The sequence below is a fragment of the Terrapene carolina genome, unplaced genomic scaffold, assembly GCF_002925995.2.
Source record: "Terrapene carolina triunguis isolate 2854851 unplaced genomic scaffold, T_m_triunguis-2.0 Scaffold50887, whole genome shotgun sequence".
NCBI classification, from domain to species: Eukaryota; Metazoa; Chordata; order Testudines; family Emydidae; genus Terrapene; species Terrapene triunguis.
In genome coordinates, this window is record NW_020715238.1 from 1 (window position 1) to 16,347 (window position 16,347).

Below are 16,347 nucleotides of genomic sequence, written 5' to 3' on the forward strand. Positions count from 1 at the left end.
TGGAGCAGGCTGGATCCCCCGCAGCAGGTGGGAGTGGATGGCCCTAGAAGCGCGGTGTGGGGGGCCAGCTCTCACAGGTGAGCCCCAGCGGCTCCAGGTGCAGCCACAGCCCGTTCTCGCTGCGCAGGATCAGCTCGGGCTTGCGCCGGACAGGTCTGCTCTCATCCAGCCGCACAGCGAAGCGCAGCAGTGTCAGCGCCAGCACCACCTTCATCTCTGCCATGGCGAAGTTCTGCCCGATGCAGTTCCTGCGAGAGAGCCAGGTGTGTCAGTCGGTGCTCTTCGCCCAGAAACCACACGCCATAGAATCATAGAATATCAGGGTTGGAAGGGACCTCAGGAGGTCATCTAGTCCAACCCCCTGCTCAAAGCAGGACCAATTCCCAACTAAATCATCCCAGCCAGGGCTTTGTCAAGCTGGGCCTTAAAAACCTCTATGGGTGGAATTCCACCACCTCCCTAGGTAACCCATTCCAGTGCTTCACCACCCTCCTAGTGAAAAAGTTTTTCCTAATATCCAACCTAGACCTCCCCCACTGCAACTTGAGACCATTACTCCTTGTTCTGTCATCAGGTACCCCTGAGAACAGTCTAGATCCATCCTCTTTGGAACCCCCTTTCAGGTAGTTGAAAGCAGCCATGTGAGAGCAGGGATGGGGGAGCAGGGACAGACACCCCAGAACCCACTGCTCACAGGGACAAACAGATGCTGGGGGGAGCCCCACCCCCTCTGGGAGAAGGGACTGATCCTCAGCAATAACAGCTGACCCCAGCACTGACCAGAGGCCACCTCCTGTGTATCCCACAATGCTTCACTGCAGCCAGGGAGCCACTTGCTGGTGGGCAGCCGGGGGGGGGGGGGGGGGGGAGGAGGAGGCAGTTCCTGCAGCGAGGGGCTCTGAGCCCGGCAGGCAGGTTACCTGGGTCCAGCAGAGAAGGGCATGAAGGCCTGTGGGGGCTGGTTCTTGGAGTTCTCTGGGTCGAAGCGGTGCGGGTCATAGACCTGGAGCAGCAAGCACATGGCACGGTGAGGGGAGCGGAGGAGGAGGGGCGGGGGCTGGGATCCCCAAGCCAAGGAGGGAGCAAAGGCAGCGCCCTCCACCCCAGGTGCAGCATGGGCACCAGGCTCCCCAAGACCAAGCTGCCCACTGGGGCCATGTGCTGGCAACAGAGATGGTTCTGCCTCCACCCAGCACTCAGATCCGGGCCGGGCCAGGCCCAGTGACCCAGCCCTGCCCAGTGAATGGGGTTGCGACCCTCACTCCTCTCTAGGTGAGCTCGGGGGCGGGGGGGAGCTTCCTCTCTTCAGAGGGTCGCTGGGAATAAGAAGCTGCTACATTGATGGCGCTTCAACGCCCCCTAGTGCCATGCTGGGGCACTGAGTCAGCAGTTACTCCAAGGGGACAGCGCTCCCTACTGAGCCCCCCAATCCCGCCCCTGCAGCACAGCACACCCTAGTGCCACGCTGGAAGTGGCCATGGAGTGGAATAGAGCCAAAGGGGCAGAACAGAGTGACCAGCGATACCTGGGGCTCCGGCCAGACAGCAGGATTGTGATGTGTCCCGTAGATACTGATCAGACAGACGTTCCCTGCCAGAGAGGAAACTGCCTCGTTAGAGAGGAAAGGGAGAAGGAGGGGAGGGGTTGAGCGCCTCAGGGGTTACAGGCCCAGATCTGGTGCCATGCTCCTGCCCGGGGGCAGGGAAGGATGCTGGTACCTTTGGGTAGGACACATCCGTCTGGCAGTTTGATGTCCTCAGTGCAGCGCCGGGACACGGCCGGGACAGGCGGGTGCAGGCGCAGACTCTCCTTGATGCACATGGTGGAGAAGGGCATCTGGGACAGGTCCTCCCTGCAGAGAGCACAGCTTAGCGCTGGCCCCAGAGGTGGATGCACGAGGGGCCCAGTGTGAACCCATGAGCCAGGCACCGGGGCTGGGACAGACTTGCATCGGCATGGTGTCACATCCCAATGGCCCCCTCCTCTTAGGGAGTCCCTGGGAAGGTAGATCAGCATTGTATATTGCTAATGCTGTTGCAAGCATCCCAAAGCATTTTGGGGAGGGTTAAAGGTGTGTGAGGGGAGAGTGGAAGATTCTTTTGCAGGAGTGCGGGAGGGGGGGGGGGGGGGGGGAGAAATAAGAAAGCAGAGAATGGGTTAACTCAACACTGTAGCTAGCAAGCTCAGTCCGAAGATAAGAAGCTGACTCCAGCCCAAGGCCAGCTGCTACCTGCCAAGACAGAAAAGGGGACGTCCAACCCCCACCCACCCCGCTGCCCAGCCATGAGAAAGGAAAGTTGTTGAACAAAACATAGGGCCCTGAAACCGGTGTGTTTTGGGGAAAGTTGAAGAGACCACAGAAAGCCAGTTTGGACTGGCACAAAAGGCACCAGGAACAGAGGTCACGGAATGGAACAACCCCAAAGGAGCCCAGGACTTAAAACCCTCCTGAGAGCTGAAGCAACTCGGAGAGCACAGCGGATCCTCGGATGGCCTCGGCCCAGGACAGCACTCCCGTCCATCTTCCCCTCCTCTCCCCTTCTTCTGACGTTACACCCAGACTTGGCCAGTCTGGGTTGTGCGTATGTGAGTATGAAAGTGGGTTAGGGCTTGGGGCATTAACGCTTTCTTTCTTCCCCTGAGTGACGTGGGAGCGTTCCCAGCACTCTCTGCTGTTATTTTATTATTTTATCAATAAAGCTTTAAAATTTAGACAGTTGGTGTGCCTCGTCATCTCCTCCCCAAAAAGATCCTGTGGCTCCAGCCTGACCAACTGTGGCCCCAGGCAGATTGGTAACGAAAATCTGTCACAGTTTTGGTGGAGAATTGCGGAGTGGGGGAGCCCTGTGGAGCGCACCAACTGTTCTGCCCTTGGTATTTCATGTTTGCTCTTCCCGGCACTGTTGGTATTTCATGTTGAGGATTCTATAATTAAAGGTGAGCCCCACCCTCAGTCGTAGTATGCCTGACAAACGGAGGGAGGCTTAGCATTCCTCTCTCCACCCTGGTCGGCGGGGGAAGGGTGCAGGTGGGTCTACCCCCAGTTGTAGCAGTACCAGGCGATGGGAGGAGGACTTAGAGATTCTCGCTCCAAGCGGACAATCCTCAGTTCATACACATTCAGTCGTAGTATGCCTGAGTATAAGAGGAGAGCTTTGGGTTTCTCGCTCAGCCCAGGGGGGCACTTGGTGTATGGACCCTCGGTGGGAACGGACCAAGTAATACGGAGGAAGACTTAGCATCTCTCCCTCCGGCCTGGGAAGGGTAAGCATTGTAAGCCCTGGTGCCGGCGTGGGCAACATGAAATCTCAAATGATTAAAAGATCTTAAGAGTTGTACTAACGAATTGTAAAAATGACATGTTCAGGAAACAAAAGGGTGCTGCGGCGGACTCGGGACAGCGGCGCAGTCGTGGGTGATGGCATCAGTGATGGGTTCAATGCCGGACGTAGGGGCTTTAGGGAGCACGGACACGGTAGTCCGGCTGCCCGATCAGCTGGCGTCCCGGGAGGCAGGTAAACCTGATGCCTGAGACATGGGAGAGGCAGCAAAGAGGGACAGGACCCTGCTGCCTCTTTCAAAAGGGGGTGAAGACCTCTCCCTAGGGTTCCATGATGGAGCTTCAGAAAAGGGTACATTCTTGGCAGGATTTGTTGGATCTATATACTGAGGATGAAAAGCAGATGGGTAAAAACCTAGGGGCAGCTGTGGGATTAATTTGGACTGCAGCTGCCATGTGGTATCAAATGTTGTCAGGACAGAAAGAGGAGTTGAGGAGAAGGGACGAGGCGTGTACCCGACAACTGGTGGAAATTGAGCAACTGAAAGCGCAGATCACTAACCAGGCCTATGCCCAGGACAAGTTGCAAGCCTTGAGACAGGACTTCCAGGCAGAAAAGGCAGAACGCACCTGCCTGGAAGCACTGGCCAAGCAAATACCGGTCCTTCAGGGACTTGTCAAAGACTTGACCATCCGTGCTCAGCATACGCCGCGATGGCAATGTGCTCGCCATGAAAAGGAAATTGAGCAGTTAAAATGTCAGTTGACTGTGCGTTCCGACCAGGTGGTGAGCCTCATGGGGGATGATTCGGGTGAGCCTTGAGAGGGCTTTTGATCTCTCCCTTTGTGAGGATCCTCAATTTTGGGCGGAACCTTGTTGCACCCCTATAGCAGCCCTCATTAAGACTGAGGAGAGGTCCAGTGGGAGAAGGGGGAGAAGGTTGTATGTACGGCAACCCCCAACTACAAGGAGAGCACCCCATGGGGTGATTATGAAAAGAAAAGGGACCAGGAGGGGTGGGGGCTAGTTAAGGAGCCCACCCTCCTTGCTAAATTGGTAGTGAAACAAAGCCTGTACCCATGGAAAGGAACGGTTCGGTGAGAAAAACAGGATTGGGCCGAGACAAGCAGGCAGGGAACAGTTAAAGAAATTGGACAACAAGTTGCAAGCCCTGAGCGCATAGTGGCAAGAGTAAAGAAAGAGAGAGTGAGAAGTTAACCCTGCAGAGGCTGGAGGGAATTAAGCAATGAAACTTTGTAAAAATGTTAAAAAGGAAAGGTGTTATGAAAAGAAAATTCTTGGTTTCTTTGCAGCCACTCGGAAGGGAAAATGGGTCCTTTTCCAAAGGAATGTCTGTAAATAATCCAGGCAAAGAGGTTATCTAAGTGAAATCATTTGACTATGAACAAGTTAGTCAAATTTGCTAAAAGAACACTCCGGGTGTTTTGTAGGTTTAAGATGAATTGGTGGTGAATAATACCACTAAAATCCATTTGAAACTTCCATTCAAAGTTGCAAAACTGAGAAACACTTTTGCCAGACTCAGGTAACTAGTGTTGTTTAACTTTGGTATTTCGCATTTAACCCTGAAGGTAACTCAATGCTTTACAAAATTTAAAATGTTTTAAAATAAAGACCAAAGTCGTGGCTGCAGCAGGGCAGTCAAAGCCAGGAAAATGGGAAAAGATTTTAAATCTGTTTTTTGGTAACAAAATAGCAGATAAGAGCTGTAGTAAAAAGAGAGAAAGACCGTACCCCACACTGAGCCTTAAGGTGGCTGTGTAATCAAACGGTCACTTTGCCAAAGGGAGTCACAATAGGTTGTGTTTTCTTTTTCAAATCACTGTGTGTTTTGGAAGCAGGAGTTAAAAGTTAAAAGTTAAAAGTAATCAAAACTCTGGTGAAAGCTGATTGTATCCATTTTAAGACAGAGTCTCTGAGCTGCTGATAGCTTTGAATTCAAAGGCAAGCTAGAAAGTGTCTGTGTTAATGCAAATTACCTAACTGATAAAGGTAAAAGCCATTGAAATCTGGCCTGCCTATAGAACAAACACAGGAAAATATGGGGTAATTCCTCTGTTTTGTCTGCAATCAGCAAGGGTATTTGTAAAGAAAGGAATATTTTAAGCAATAATCTGCCACCCCCAAAGGGATAGACACGTTCTTTTTGTCTTTCAGAAAAACAGGAAAAGCTGATACCAGCTGAAAAGCAACCCAAAATACCATGAATCTACTGTCACAATAGAAATTGTGTTTTGTGTTCTATGTTGTGTCTTGTGTTATTTGTCTTGTTGCTACCACTTTTGTGTAGTAAATGCTGCAGGGAAACATCCTCAGGCAGCAGACAACATATTGGGAGAAATTCGTTTTGGAGCTGGGATTATACATACTGTAGACCTGGAGGTAATTAAGAATAAATTAAGCTCTCTGTCCCAGCTACAGGATAGCCAAATACAGAAACAAACTGGAAAAGAAAAAGGGGGCCACTCCCTGGAATCAAAATGGACAGGACCCTATGCCATAATAAACCATCTCAACCCACTAGTATACCATAGTAAAAACAATGAAAAATTGAAATGGGATAATGTTTTGAATTTTCACAGGAAGATTCCTGGAATTCAGAACATAAAATGCTGCTCAACCACTACTAACTCCAAACCCATAAAACCTCAGTATAAGGATATCTTGGGGAAGACCACTACCATCTTTCCCCTGGCCAAGAATAATTCCCCTACCACATCCTTTTTGGTCGTCCAATGATGTGGGGTAATTTTTGGAAAGGATTTACTCTGGACGTCAAGTGGGTGGGTCCGTACTCCATTGTGAATCGCCTCTCCCTGCTAGTGGACCAGCTTCAGCTACCCAGCAAATTGAAATGGGTGCATGCCAATCAGCTCAAAATATGTTTCTCTCTAGGTTTCTGGTCATGGCATCGGGGACTTCGGTTGTGGACCATCCACATGCCTTGACCATCCGGGCTTCCAGCTGGCCATGGGATTCTTGGGATGATCATAATTATGAGGAGGGAAGGTACCTCCAAAGGCTCTCCCTGGATCAAGCTGCTGATGGGGCCCGAGCCATCGTGTGGCGGAAGGCTGGAGGGGAGGTGCCTTGGAGACCGTGCATAGTCCGGATAGACACCGCAGGGCCACAGCAAAATACCTGATGGGTGCCCCCGAACCTCCCATGGATCCCATTGGGACAAACCCTGTTCCTCCTGTGGGGGCCTGGAGTTGAAGTGGAATGGGAAGCCCTTTGGCAAGCAATAGCAATTACTGATCTCAGGGCGTAATATTGTTGTTGAGACCTACTAAACCAAGCAAACAACATCCAGAACGGAAGCTAGAAAGGGCTGTAACGGGACGACTAATGATTTAGGGCAGTGGTTCCCAAACTTGTTCTGCCGCTTGTGCAGGGAAAGCCCCTTTCCAGCAGCTCCCATTGGCCCAGAGCAGCGAACCGCGGCCACGGGGAGCCGTGATCGGCCGAACCTGCAGACGCGGCAGGTACACAAACCGGCCCAGCAAACAAGTTTGGGACCCACTGATTTAGGGAGTTTTTCATCCAAGCCTCAGTTTCCCCAATAGGTGCATTTATGTTCTTCTTTTCTTTTTCCTTTGTTAACAGGACAAAGCAGTAATAGCGAGAGCCCAGGGACACCCTGAACAGGAGTGGTGGGACCGCTCTTGCTGCTTCAGGCCTGCAGAATCCGCCTTCATTGTAATACAATGTATTTCTGGGTATTTTCCAGGGGCAGCCCCTGGCCAAGAGCCCCAGGTCCCCTGGCTCTTCATATCCCTCCCCAATTGGGTCCCAGACGGGATTAACCTAGAAGAGCTCCATACCCCGCCAGGCAGCATCACATGGGACAATGTTACGTCCCATCGCCCCACTAGTAGTGGTGGCAAATTTTACCAGCCACCAAATGGGAGGCAGCCACTCAACGCTGGATCCTGCTTAATGCCATTTTAGGGGCTTTAGATGTTTATTTGCCTCTGGAATGCTTCCAAATCCCAGCCTTCCTTCCCAATTGTACCGGCGGGGGGCCACCCTCCAACTTGCCCTCCTTACACAGTTGTTGTTCCCTCCCAGAAAATGCAGACCCTAGTGAGCTCCTTGTGGGATGGGGCTAATTCGGCAGTCAGTATTTGGACTATTCAGTAAGGGGCCATGAGAGACGAGCGGTTGGGACAATTGGAAAAGGCCACTGGACTAGTCACAAGTACAGATCTCACCACCTGACAGTGGCCACTGCCACCCTCAAACATACTGCCAAATTGGCCCGCCACACGCGGGATACCTTGCAGGGATTGATTGAGATCAAAATTGAGGCTGGGGACCAACTAGCATGGGATTCTGTGTACTCCCAGCTCCAACAATATTTGACCCAACAAATCCATAGCATCCAGGAGGATGTGCTCCATGGAGCCCAAATCATCCCCCGTGAAATCCATTCCCACTCAGGGATCCCCCAGGAACAGTGGCCATTTCTGGAGGCTCGCTAATTGGAAGTGCACTGGCATAGCCTGCTCCTTCACTGCCTTCGATCCCATGAAAGGAGTGTGGGCCCCGGCTATAAAGAGCCAACCAGACCTTTGGGAGGTTGCCTCTGGGATTGGGTGGTCCATCACGACAGGTGGGAGGTGGTGGCTCACTCCAATGACATGGCTAAGCGGTATGTGCTGACTACATCTTCTATCAGCACATATGGATTGCAGAGGGCAACACTTGGCAGCTGTGGCCTATGGAGCCCCCTCAAATGGTGTGTAAAGCGAAGGCAGTGCCAGGCCACTTTTATGAGGAGGGTCAACACATCTGTTGGGAAGGGGAGGCACTGGGATATGCCCCCACTGCAACACATCTGTTTACCAATACCGCTGCGTGTGTTTGGAGAACCACCAACCCCACAGTGGCTTTCGATTTAGTGTTAAGATCACAATCACAAAATTTTTCGGTGCATTGGCCCGCTGTTCTGCAAGAGACTGTTAATGTTTCTAACTATGTTGTGTTTAAGTTTTCATGGATAACACCCAATGTGTTTCTGCCGTTGGCACACACCCAAGAGCAGCTTTCAGTATTCCAGACAGATGCCTCCTCCTTCACGGTGTTACAACACACATTTAACCAGGAGAAAGCTGCATTTGTCACCGCCATTTGAGTGGGGCATCTATGCCAACAGGGGGATGTGTTATACTAATGAAGCCGGAAGTCATTATTGGCTGGTGTATGCAATTGTTGCTGTCCTAACAATCCAGTGCATGCTATATTGCTGTTTAGGTAGAAGACCAACAGTAACTCTTGCCACTGTATTGGGGGGCGGGGGGGTGGAAACCTAAGAGTGACCCCTCCCAACAAAATGTTGTTTCGGGGTCCGGGGGGGGGGGGATGTCACACCCCAATGGCTCCCTCCGCTTAGGGAGTCCCCTGGGAAGATAGATCAGCATTGTATATTGCTAACGCTGTTGCAAGCATCGCAAAGCATTTTGGGGAGGGTTAAAGGTGTGTGAGTGGAGAGTGGAAGATTCCTTTGCAGGAGTACGAGAAGCCGAGAGCAGGGGGGAAGAAAGAAGAAAGCAGAGAATGGGTTAACTCAACACTGCAGCTAGCAAGCTCAGGCTGAAGATAAGAAGCTGACTCCAGCCCACGGCCAGCTGCTACTTGCCAAGACAGAAAGGGGGAAGTCCAATCCCTTCCCCCCGTCCCCCCTCCTGCCCAGCTGTGAGAAAGGAAAGTTGTTGAACAAAATGCAGGGGCCAGGAAAAGGAGTGAGATGGCAAGGCCAGCCAGGAACAAACAGAACTGTCTCATGGCCCTGAAACCGGTGTGTTTTGGGGAAAGTTGAAGAGACCACAGAAAGCCAGTTTGGACTGGCACAAAGAGCACCAGGAACAGAGGTCGCGGAATGGAAAACCCCCACACGTTCTGCCCCCCCCTTCTTCTGATGTTACACCCAGACTTGGCCAGTCTGGGTCGTGCGTATGTGAGTATGAAAGTGGGTTAGGGCTTGGGGCATTAACGCTTTCTTTCTTCCCCTGAGTGACGTGGGAGCGTTCCCAGCACTCTCTGCTGTTATTTTATTATTTTATCAATAAAGCTTTAAAATTTAGACACTTGGTGTGCCTCGTCATCTCCTCCCCAAAAAGATCCTGTGGCCCCAGGCAGATTGGTAACGAAAATCTGTCACAATGGAGCTGACATTGAGGGGACGTATGACATTGTGAGTGGCAGGGGAGGGGAGGGGGCATGCACACCTGAGTGGCAGGGCTCTTGGGCACTGGGGAGCAGCCTAGGCCCACCTTGCAGGGGAAGCCCTCCAGCTTGTGGGGCTGGCAGAGGTGAAGGGACCCCAGCGCTAGGCATGGATGGGGGGGAGGGGAGGGCAGCGGCTGTGCTAACCCTCAGAGGTGGGGCGGGGGCTGTGCTGGGACTAAAGGGTGGGGGAGACCCCACAGACCCTGGAACTGGTGGTGCTGAGGGTCCGCACTGCACTGGACAGAGCCAGCACTGCAGCCGGAGCAGCCATCTCACCATTCAATCTCCTCCGACTCCTTGTCCCGCATTAAGTCCTTGATCTCCTCCCGGCAGCGCTCCTGGTACTCGGGGTGACAGGCCAGGTTATACAGCACCCAGGAGAGGCCGCTGGCTGTGGTGTCGTGGCCTGCAGAGAGAGGCCGGGGGGCAGAGAGGGACCACGGAGGGACCACGGAGAGTCTGGGGCTGGAGGGACCCTGCACGGCTCAGCTCCTGCCAGCACCTCCTCCGGGGCCTTGACCCCGTGACTCTCTGGCAGTGCCAGTGGGAACTCCAGGCCCCTCGTGCATGGGGGGGCGAGTGGGGTGACTCTGAGCATCTGCCCCCTCTAGTGCCCCCCGTCCATTGCTGGGACTGTCTGGCAGTGCCCAGGGGCAGATCTGTCTTAGCCCCATTTCACGGAAAGGCACACCCAGGTCACCCAGAGCCAGGGACTGAACCCAGCTCTCCTGGCCTCCCCACCAGAGCCATGTCGTCTGCAGAGACCCCATCCCCCCACATGAGGTTGTGAGGCCAGCAGAAGGGCCCCCCGCCCCCTCCCCAGGGGGGCTCCTCACCCTCAAACATGAAGGTGTCGGCCTCAGCTGCGATGTCCTCGTCTGACAGGTCCTGGCCGTCCTCATCCTGCACAAAGCACACACTGCTGGATGGGTAACCTGGCTCCCCACGGGGCCCAGCCCACGCCTGCCCCATCTCAGAGCCTGGGAGGATGGCACATCTCGGGGTGAAGTGAGCTAGGCCATCTCCCCTCCCCCCAGCCCGGGGAAAGAGGCAGACCCTGCCCCACAGCCCCAGGACCCGAGGTGGGCACACCCCTCCCCCCATGCCCAGCCTGGCCTCTGGTGTTAGGGCTCCCCAGAGGCACCAGCCCCATGTCGCCAAGTGCAGTTCATATCCCTCCACACTGAGCATGCTGGGAAGGCAGCTCTGGCTGGGCTGCCCCAGAGAGCTGGGCTGGGGGGCAAGTCCTGGTGTGACAGACATCACACAGCACCTTCCACCTGGCAACGCCCTGCCCGGACGTCAACGAACCCCCAGCTCCCGAGGGCAGGGCCTCCCACTGTGCTACCTTGGCCAATAGCAGGACATCAGTGACCTCCCCCCACCCCCATGGGGCAGACCCACCATGTTACCTTGGCCAGGAGCAGGATGTCAATGAAGTCCACCGTCTTGCCCTGCTTGGATTTGAGCCAGGCCTCCCTGCCCAGGCGGCTCAGGGCCTGGTGGCGCCGCTGCACCACGTTGGCTGTGAAGCGGTGCACGGTGTCGCAGGCGCGCCGGAAGCGCCGCCCTTCGGGCGTCAGGTAGTACAGGAAGTCCCAGTACAAGAGCAGGCAGTGCTGGCGTCGCACCACCAGGAAGCTGAGTTCCAGGATGGCCGCAATGTAGTCACTGGGCATCCTGCAACACAACAGGCCAGCATGTGACTGACAGGCTGGGGCGGGGGGTGCGCCCTGAACAGAGCTGGGGGGTTCTGGGGGGCTGGGCCTCACAACAGAGCGATCATGTGATCTCCAAGCCACGGGATCTCTGGGCCGGCCGGCGGGGAGGGGACTAAGCTCGATGTCTCCGGCTGCTGCTGTGGCTCAGCCAGTGTGGACTGTAACGCACGACCAGAAAGGGTTAAGCATCCTGCAGTATAAATGACTCAAATTCAGCCCTTAAAAACATATGGGGAGATAATGTTTGTGATTTTGTGTATTGACGTATTTATTGATAGAGGTCAACAATGTCATCAAACAGTCCCTGTCTATGCTGTATTCTGTTAATTCAGAGATCAAAAGAACATCTTAGCATTTAAATGAACTGTAAACGCAGGATATCATCGCTGTATTCCACTCTCTTTGAAATGTATAGCCAATCATCTGCCAATGGTGGAAAAACAGTCAACTGCCTTATGTTAAAAGAACGAGGAGTACTTGTGGCACCTTAGAGACTAACACATTTATTTGAGCATAAGCTTTCGTGGGCTATAACCCACTTCATCAGATGCATGGAGTGGGAAATACAGTAGGAAGATATATATATATACAGAGACCATGAAAAAATGGGTGTTGCCATACCAACTCTAATGAGACTAACATTGGCCAAACCGGACAGTCTCCATGCAAAAGAATAAATGGACGCAAATCAGACGTAAAGAATTATAACATTCAAAAACCAGTCGGAGAACTTCAACCTCCCTGGTAACTCAATTACAGACCCAAAAGTCGCAATTATTCAACAAAAAAACTTCAAAAACAGACTCCAACGAGAAACTGCAGAACTAGAATTAATTTGCAAATTGAACACCATTAAATTAGGCTTGAATAAAGAATGGGAGTGGATGAGTCATTACACAAACTAATAATTATTTCCCCATGCTAATTTTCCCCCTACTGTTACTCACACCTTCTTGTCAACTGTTTGAAATGGGCCATCCTGATTATCACTACAAAAGTTTTTTTTTCTCCTGCTGATAATAGCCCACCTTAATCGATTAGTCTCATTAGAATTGGTATGTCAACACTCATTTTTTCATGTTCTCTGTGTATATATATATCTTCCTACTGTATTTTCCACTCCATGCATCTGATGAAGTGGGCTTTAGCCCACGAAAGCTTATGCTCAAATAAATGTGATAGTCTCTAAGGTGCCACAAGTATTCCTCGTTCTTTTTGCTGATACAGACTAACATGGCTACCACTCTGAAACCTGCCTTATGTTAATTCGTGTAGCTAATTAACGGTGATAGATCTACTTCAAAGTCGTCCTGATTGCCTATTGTTGGCCTAAGGACTCGGACCTGTCCAAGAAGGCCTGGAGTTGTATCAAAGACCCTTGGTTCCTGAGCCAGTTTATCTCAGATCTGCTTGAGGCTTCATGCGGGGGAAGCCTAAGTCACAAGGACTGAGATCCCAGGTCTGACAGGACCGCCCTGAATATAAACATTGGACTATAACCTATGGACTATTGCCGAAAGAACTCTTTGCATCTACAAAGCTCAACATCTCTGCTATAAATCTGAACCTCAAGAATGATACTCATGTCTGTATATATACTGTTCTTTTAACCAATTCTCTCTTTTCTTATTTTAATAAAATTTTAGTTTAGTTAATAAGAATTGGCTATAAATGTGGATTTGGGTAAGATTTGGAATATTCATTAACCCGGGAGGTAACGTGTCCGATCCTTTGGGATTGGTAGAACCTTTTCTTTTATATGATGAATAAGATTTTCATTGATCCTCATCATATTTGACTTGGGTGTCTGGGTGGAGGCCTGAGGCTGGGCTGCTTTAAGGGAACTGTGCTGTTGACTTCTGAGTAGCCAGTGAGGTACAACAGAAGCTGTTTTGCGCTGACTTGGTAAATCTAAGTATTGGAATATCCACCAGCTTGGGGGCTTGCCTGCCCCATTCTTTGTAGTTCACCCTAATTGAGTGACCTCAGTTGGCTCCCCTGGAACCCCAGTCACAGGGACCATAAAGAGCCCCAGACACGGGGGGGAGGGGCAGCACGGCCCAGACAGGCTCCAAGGAGCCCCCAGGCTAGCGCAGCCTGTTCCCTGGGTGCACCGCGGACTCTGGGGTGTCAGGGGGCCCCATCCCCATAGGGCAGCGACGGCAGCGGGGCATGGGGGATTGGTCATTCAGCAGGTGCCTGCGGGGGACGAGTGGGGTTCAGAGCACAGCTGGGCCCGGCAGGGATGAAGAAGTGCCCCTCCCCATCAGCTGGACAGAATGAACGTGGGTTTGGCAGGAGCCGATCTCAGACACCTCCCCAGAACAGGTTGATGGGTTGGGGCGTCCTGGTGTGAGCAAGTCCAGCCCGGGCTCCTCAGGGTCACGGGTCACCTCACTGCAGCAGAGGTGGAAACTGACTCCCTGCCTGCCAGGAAACCAGCCAGTTCCCTCGTCGCTGCCAGGTGAGGCTCCAGCCCAACCCTCAGTCCTGTTTCTGGCAATGGGGTCCACTCTGAACTCGCACGCTATGGGCAGAAATGCTGGGCTCCCAGCACGTCCCTCCGCCAGCCCGGATCCCGCCTGCACCAGCACGTCCCGCAGCCTGCCCGGGTCCCGCCTCCACCAGCATGAACCACAGCAAGCCCGGGACCCGTCTACACTAATGTGCAGTAAAACAGGTACAAGCTGCAGAGGAGGGCACTGCAGTACATGTATAAACTGGGGGCAGGAGGGTTCTGGGGTGACAGGACTGAGGTGAGGAGCTTCCTGGCAGCGAGATGCATGCGACAGCAGGATCATCCCCCAAGAGAAGCACAGCACAGCCATGCCGACCCCACAGGCGTTAGCAGACAGAACCAGCGAGTGGAAGCACCAAGCACCGGCCTCTGTGCAGTGAGCTGAGGAGCTCCACCCCCAGTGCTGACCAGGGCCTGGTGCAGCCACTACAGCAACCCCCACCAACACCTCCAGACACCCCACTGGAGAGTCCCTGCCCAGGCCTGCAGTAACACCCTTCCCACCCTGGGATCTCTAGTTCAGGGACCCATTCCGTGAATCCGGACGGGCTCACTGGGGCCAGGCCAGGAAGGGAGGGACCTTGCAGCCCATTCTCCCCACTCTGACCTCCCCACATGAGGGGGCTCCCACCCTCGGGTCAGCGCGGGGCCCTGCTGGGGGAGCTGTCCCCCTGTCACTCACTCCTGGCAGTTGCTGTTGTAGCTGAAGATGCATTTCTGCAGACTGTCCAGGGTCATGAGGCTGACCTGTCCAAACATGTCCAGGGAGGTGGAGCCTGACGCCACCAGCCGGCGCCACTTGGCCTGTGGGAGAACAGTGCCCGTGAGAGCCGCGCCCGAGCAGCCGCCCGCAGGGACAGCCCTGCAGAGCCCAGTGCCCACGCAATGCGGGTGGGCCAGAGACAGGCAAGCGGACAAGGGAGGAGGTTAGTGGACTGGTGAAGTGACAGGGCTGGGCATGCGGTTGGGGCAGGTGCAAGAACAGTGGGCAGGCTAGGGGTGGCAGGGTGCCAGGGCAGTGTAGGCCATGGGGGGAGGGTCCCAGGCAGGCTGGAAGGTGGCACTGTTCCAGGGCAGTGTGTGCCGTGGGGGGAGGGTTCTGGGCAGGCTGGGCGGTGGCAGATTGCCAGGGCAGTATGTGCCATGCGGGGAGGGTCACAGGCAGGCTGGCGGGTGCCGGGGCAGTATATGCCATGGGAGGGGCCAGAGGCACAAGCATGGATTTGGTGCCATGGGGGGAGGGGAGGTACTCACATGCATGATGTCAGTGCTCTGGTTGAAGATCTTCATGTAGGGCTTCAGGATGTCGAAGTGGAAGGCTGGCGTCAGCATGCGCCGGTGCCGCACCCATTTCGCACCATTGCTCAGCAGCAAACCGTCCCCTGAGATGACAGGAACTCAGCTCAGAGCCCTGGTAGCAATGGCAGAGATCCCGTAGCCCAGGCCTCCAGCAGTCCCTGGGTCACAGCCAGCTGGGGTGCCCAGCGAGAACCAGCCTCCCTGGTGCATGTTGGGCAGGCACGAGAGTGTGTGCTCATGTATGCAATGCATGCAAGGAGTGTGGGTGGGGGTGTGAGTGAAGTATATGTGTGTGTGTTTGTGGGGGCACATGTGGGCATGAACATGCAGGTGCATACATGTGTGTATGTGCAGGTGCGTGGTGGTATGTGCAGAGAGGTGCATGCGCATGTCAAGGTGTGTGTGTGTGATTCTGTGCACACCCATGTGCTGGTGCTCACGGCTATGGAATGAGTAGCTCCAGCTCCACACCGACATAAAAACGGACAGATTGGGTCAGCCCAATGGTCCATCCAGCCCCGTGTCCTGTCTGCCGACAGTGGCCATACCCCCTTAGTCGTCTCTTTTCCAAGCTGAAAACTCCCAGTCTTTTTAATCTTTCCTCATACGGAAGCTGTTCCAAACCCCTAGTAATTTTTGTTGCCCTTTTATGAACCTTTCCAATTCCAGTATATCTTTTTTGAGATGGGTCGACCACACCTGCATGCAGGATTCAAGATGTGGGCGTACCATGGATTTATATGGAGGCAATAAGATATTTTCTGCCTTACTATCTATCCATTTCTTAATGATTCCCAAAATTCTATTAGCTTCTTTGACAGCTGCTGCACATTGAGTGCATGTTTTCAGAGAACTATCCACAATGACTCCAAGATCTCTTTCTTGAGTGGTAACAGCCAGTTTAGGCCCCACCCATTTGTATGTATAGTTAGGATTATGTTTTCCAATGTGCGTTACTTTGCATTTATTAGCATTGAATTTCATCTGCCATTTTGTTGCCCAGTCACCCAATTTGGAGAGATCCCTTTGAAACCCTTTGCAATCTGCTTTGGACTTATCTTGTCATCTGTTTACCCCCCTTTCCAGATCATTTGTGAATATGTTGAATAGCACTGGTCCCAGAACAGACCCAAGCCCAGAAGAAAGCGCACTCACCCAGCCAGGGCTTCAGGAAGCCGTAGGACATGTAGTCCTTGGGTGCGATGGCAGCTGTGGGGAAGACCAGAGACGGGGCAGGCCCAGGGGTTAGTGCTGAGACACACACATGGCTCGGGGG

At 53.3% G+C, this 16,347-nt stretch overlaps 1 protein-coding gene across 1 annotated transcript; it reads right to left on the bottom strand.

Annotated features, from left to right (window-relative positions):
- Nucleotides 1-6: 6 nt before the first annotated feature.
- On the bottom strand, nt 7-16,341 carry LOC112110260 (cytochrome P450 4F22-like). The gene is made up of 10 exons (XM_026647044.1): nt 16,227-16,341; nt 15,027-15,154; nt 14,455-14,576; nt 10,946-11,213; nt 10,370-10,436; nt 9,810-9,939; nt 1,719-1,852; nt 1,526-1,590; nt 921-1,003; nt 7-248 (listed from the first exon to the last, which is right to left on the bottom strand). Exons 1-10 carry the CDS (start codon nt 16,255-16,257, stop codon nt 44-46), a joined length of 1,233 nt encoding a protein of 410 aa, XP_026502829.1. The 5' UTR covers nt 16,258-16,341; the 3' UTR covers nt 7-43.
- Nucleotides 16,342-16,347: the final 6 nt, after the last annotated feature.

Bases quoted from the DNA above. Each gene is read 5' to 3' on its own strand.
- LOC112110260 (XM_026647044.1), bottom strand. From the start codon at position 16,257: ATGTCCTACGGCTTCCTGAAGCCCTGGCTGG. The intron at 15,155-16,226 runs GTGAGTGCGCTT...CTGTCATCTCAG, and splicing joins CTTCCTGAAGCCCTGGCTGG to GGGACGGTTTGCTGCTGAGC. The intron at 9,940-10,369 runs GTGAGGAGCCCC...CTCTCTCTGCAG, and splicing joins CGACACCTTCATGTTTGAGG to GCCACGACACCACAGCCAGC.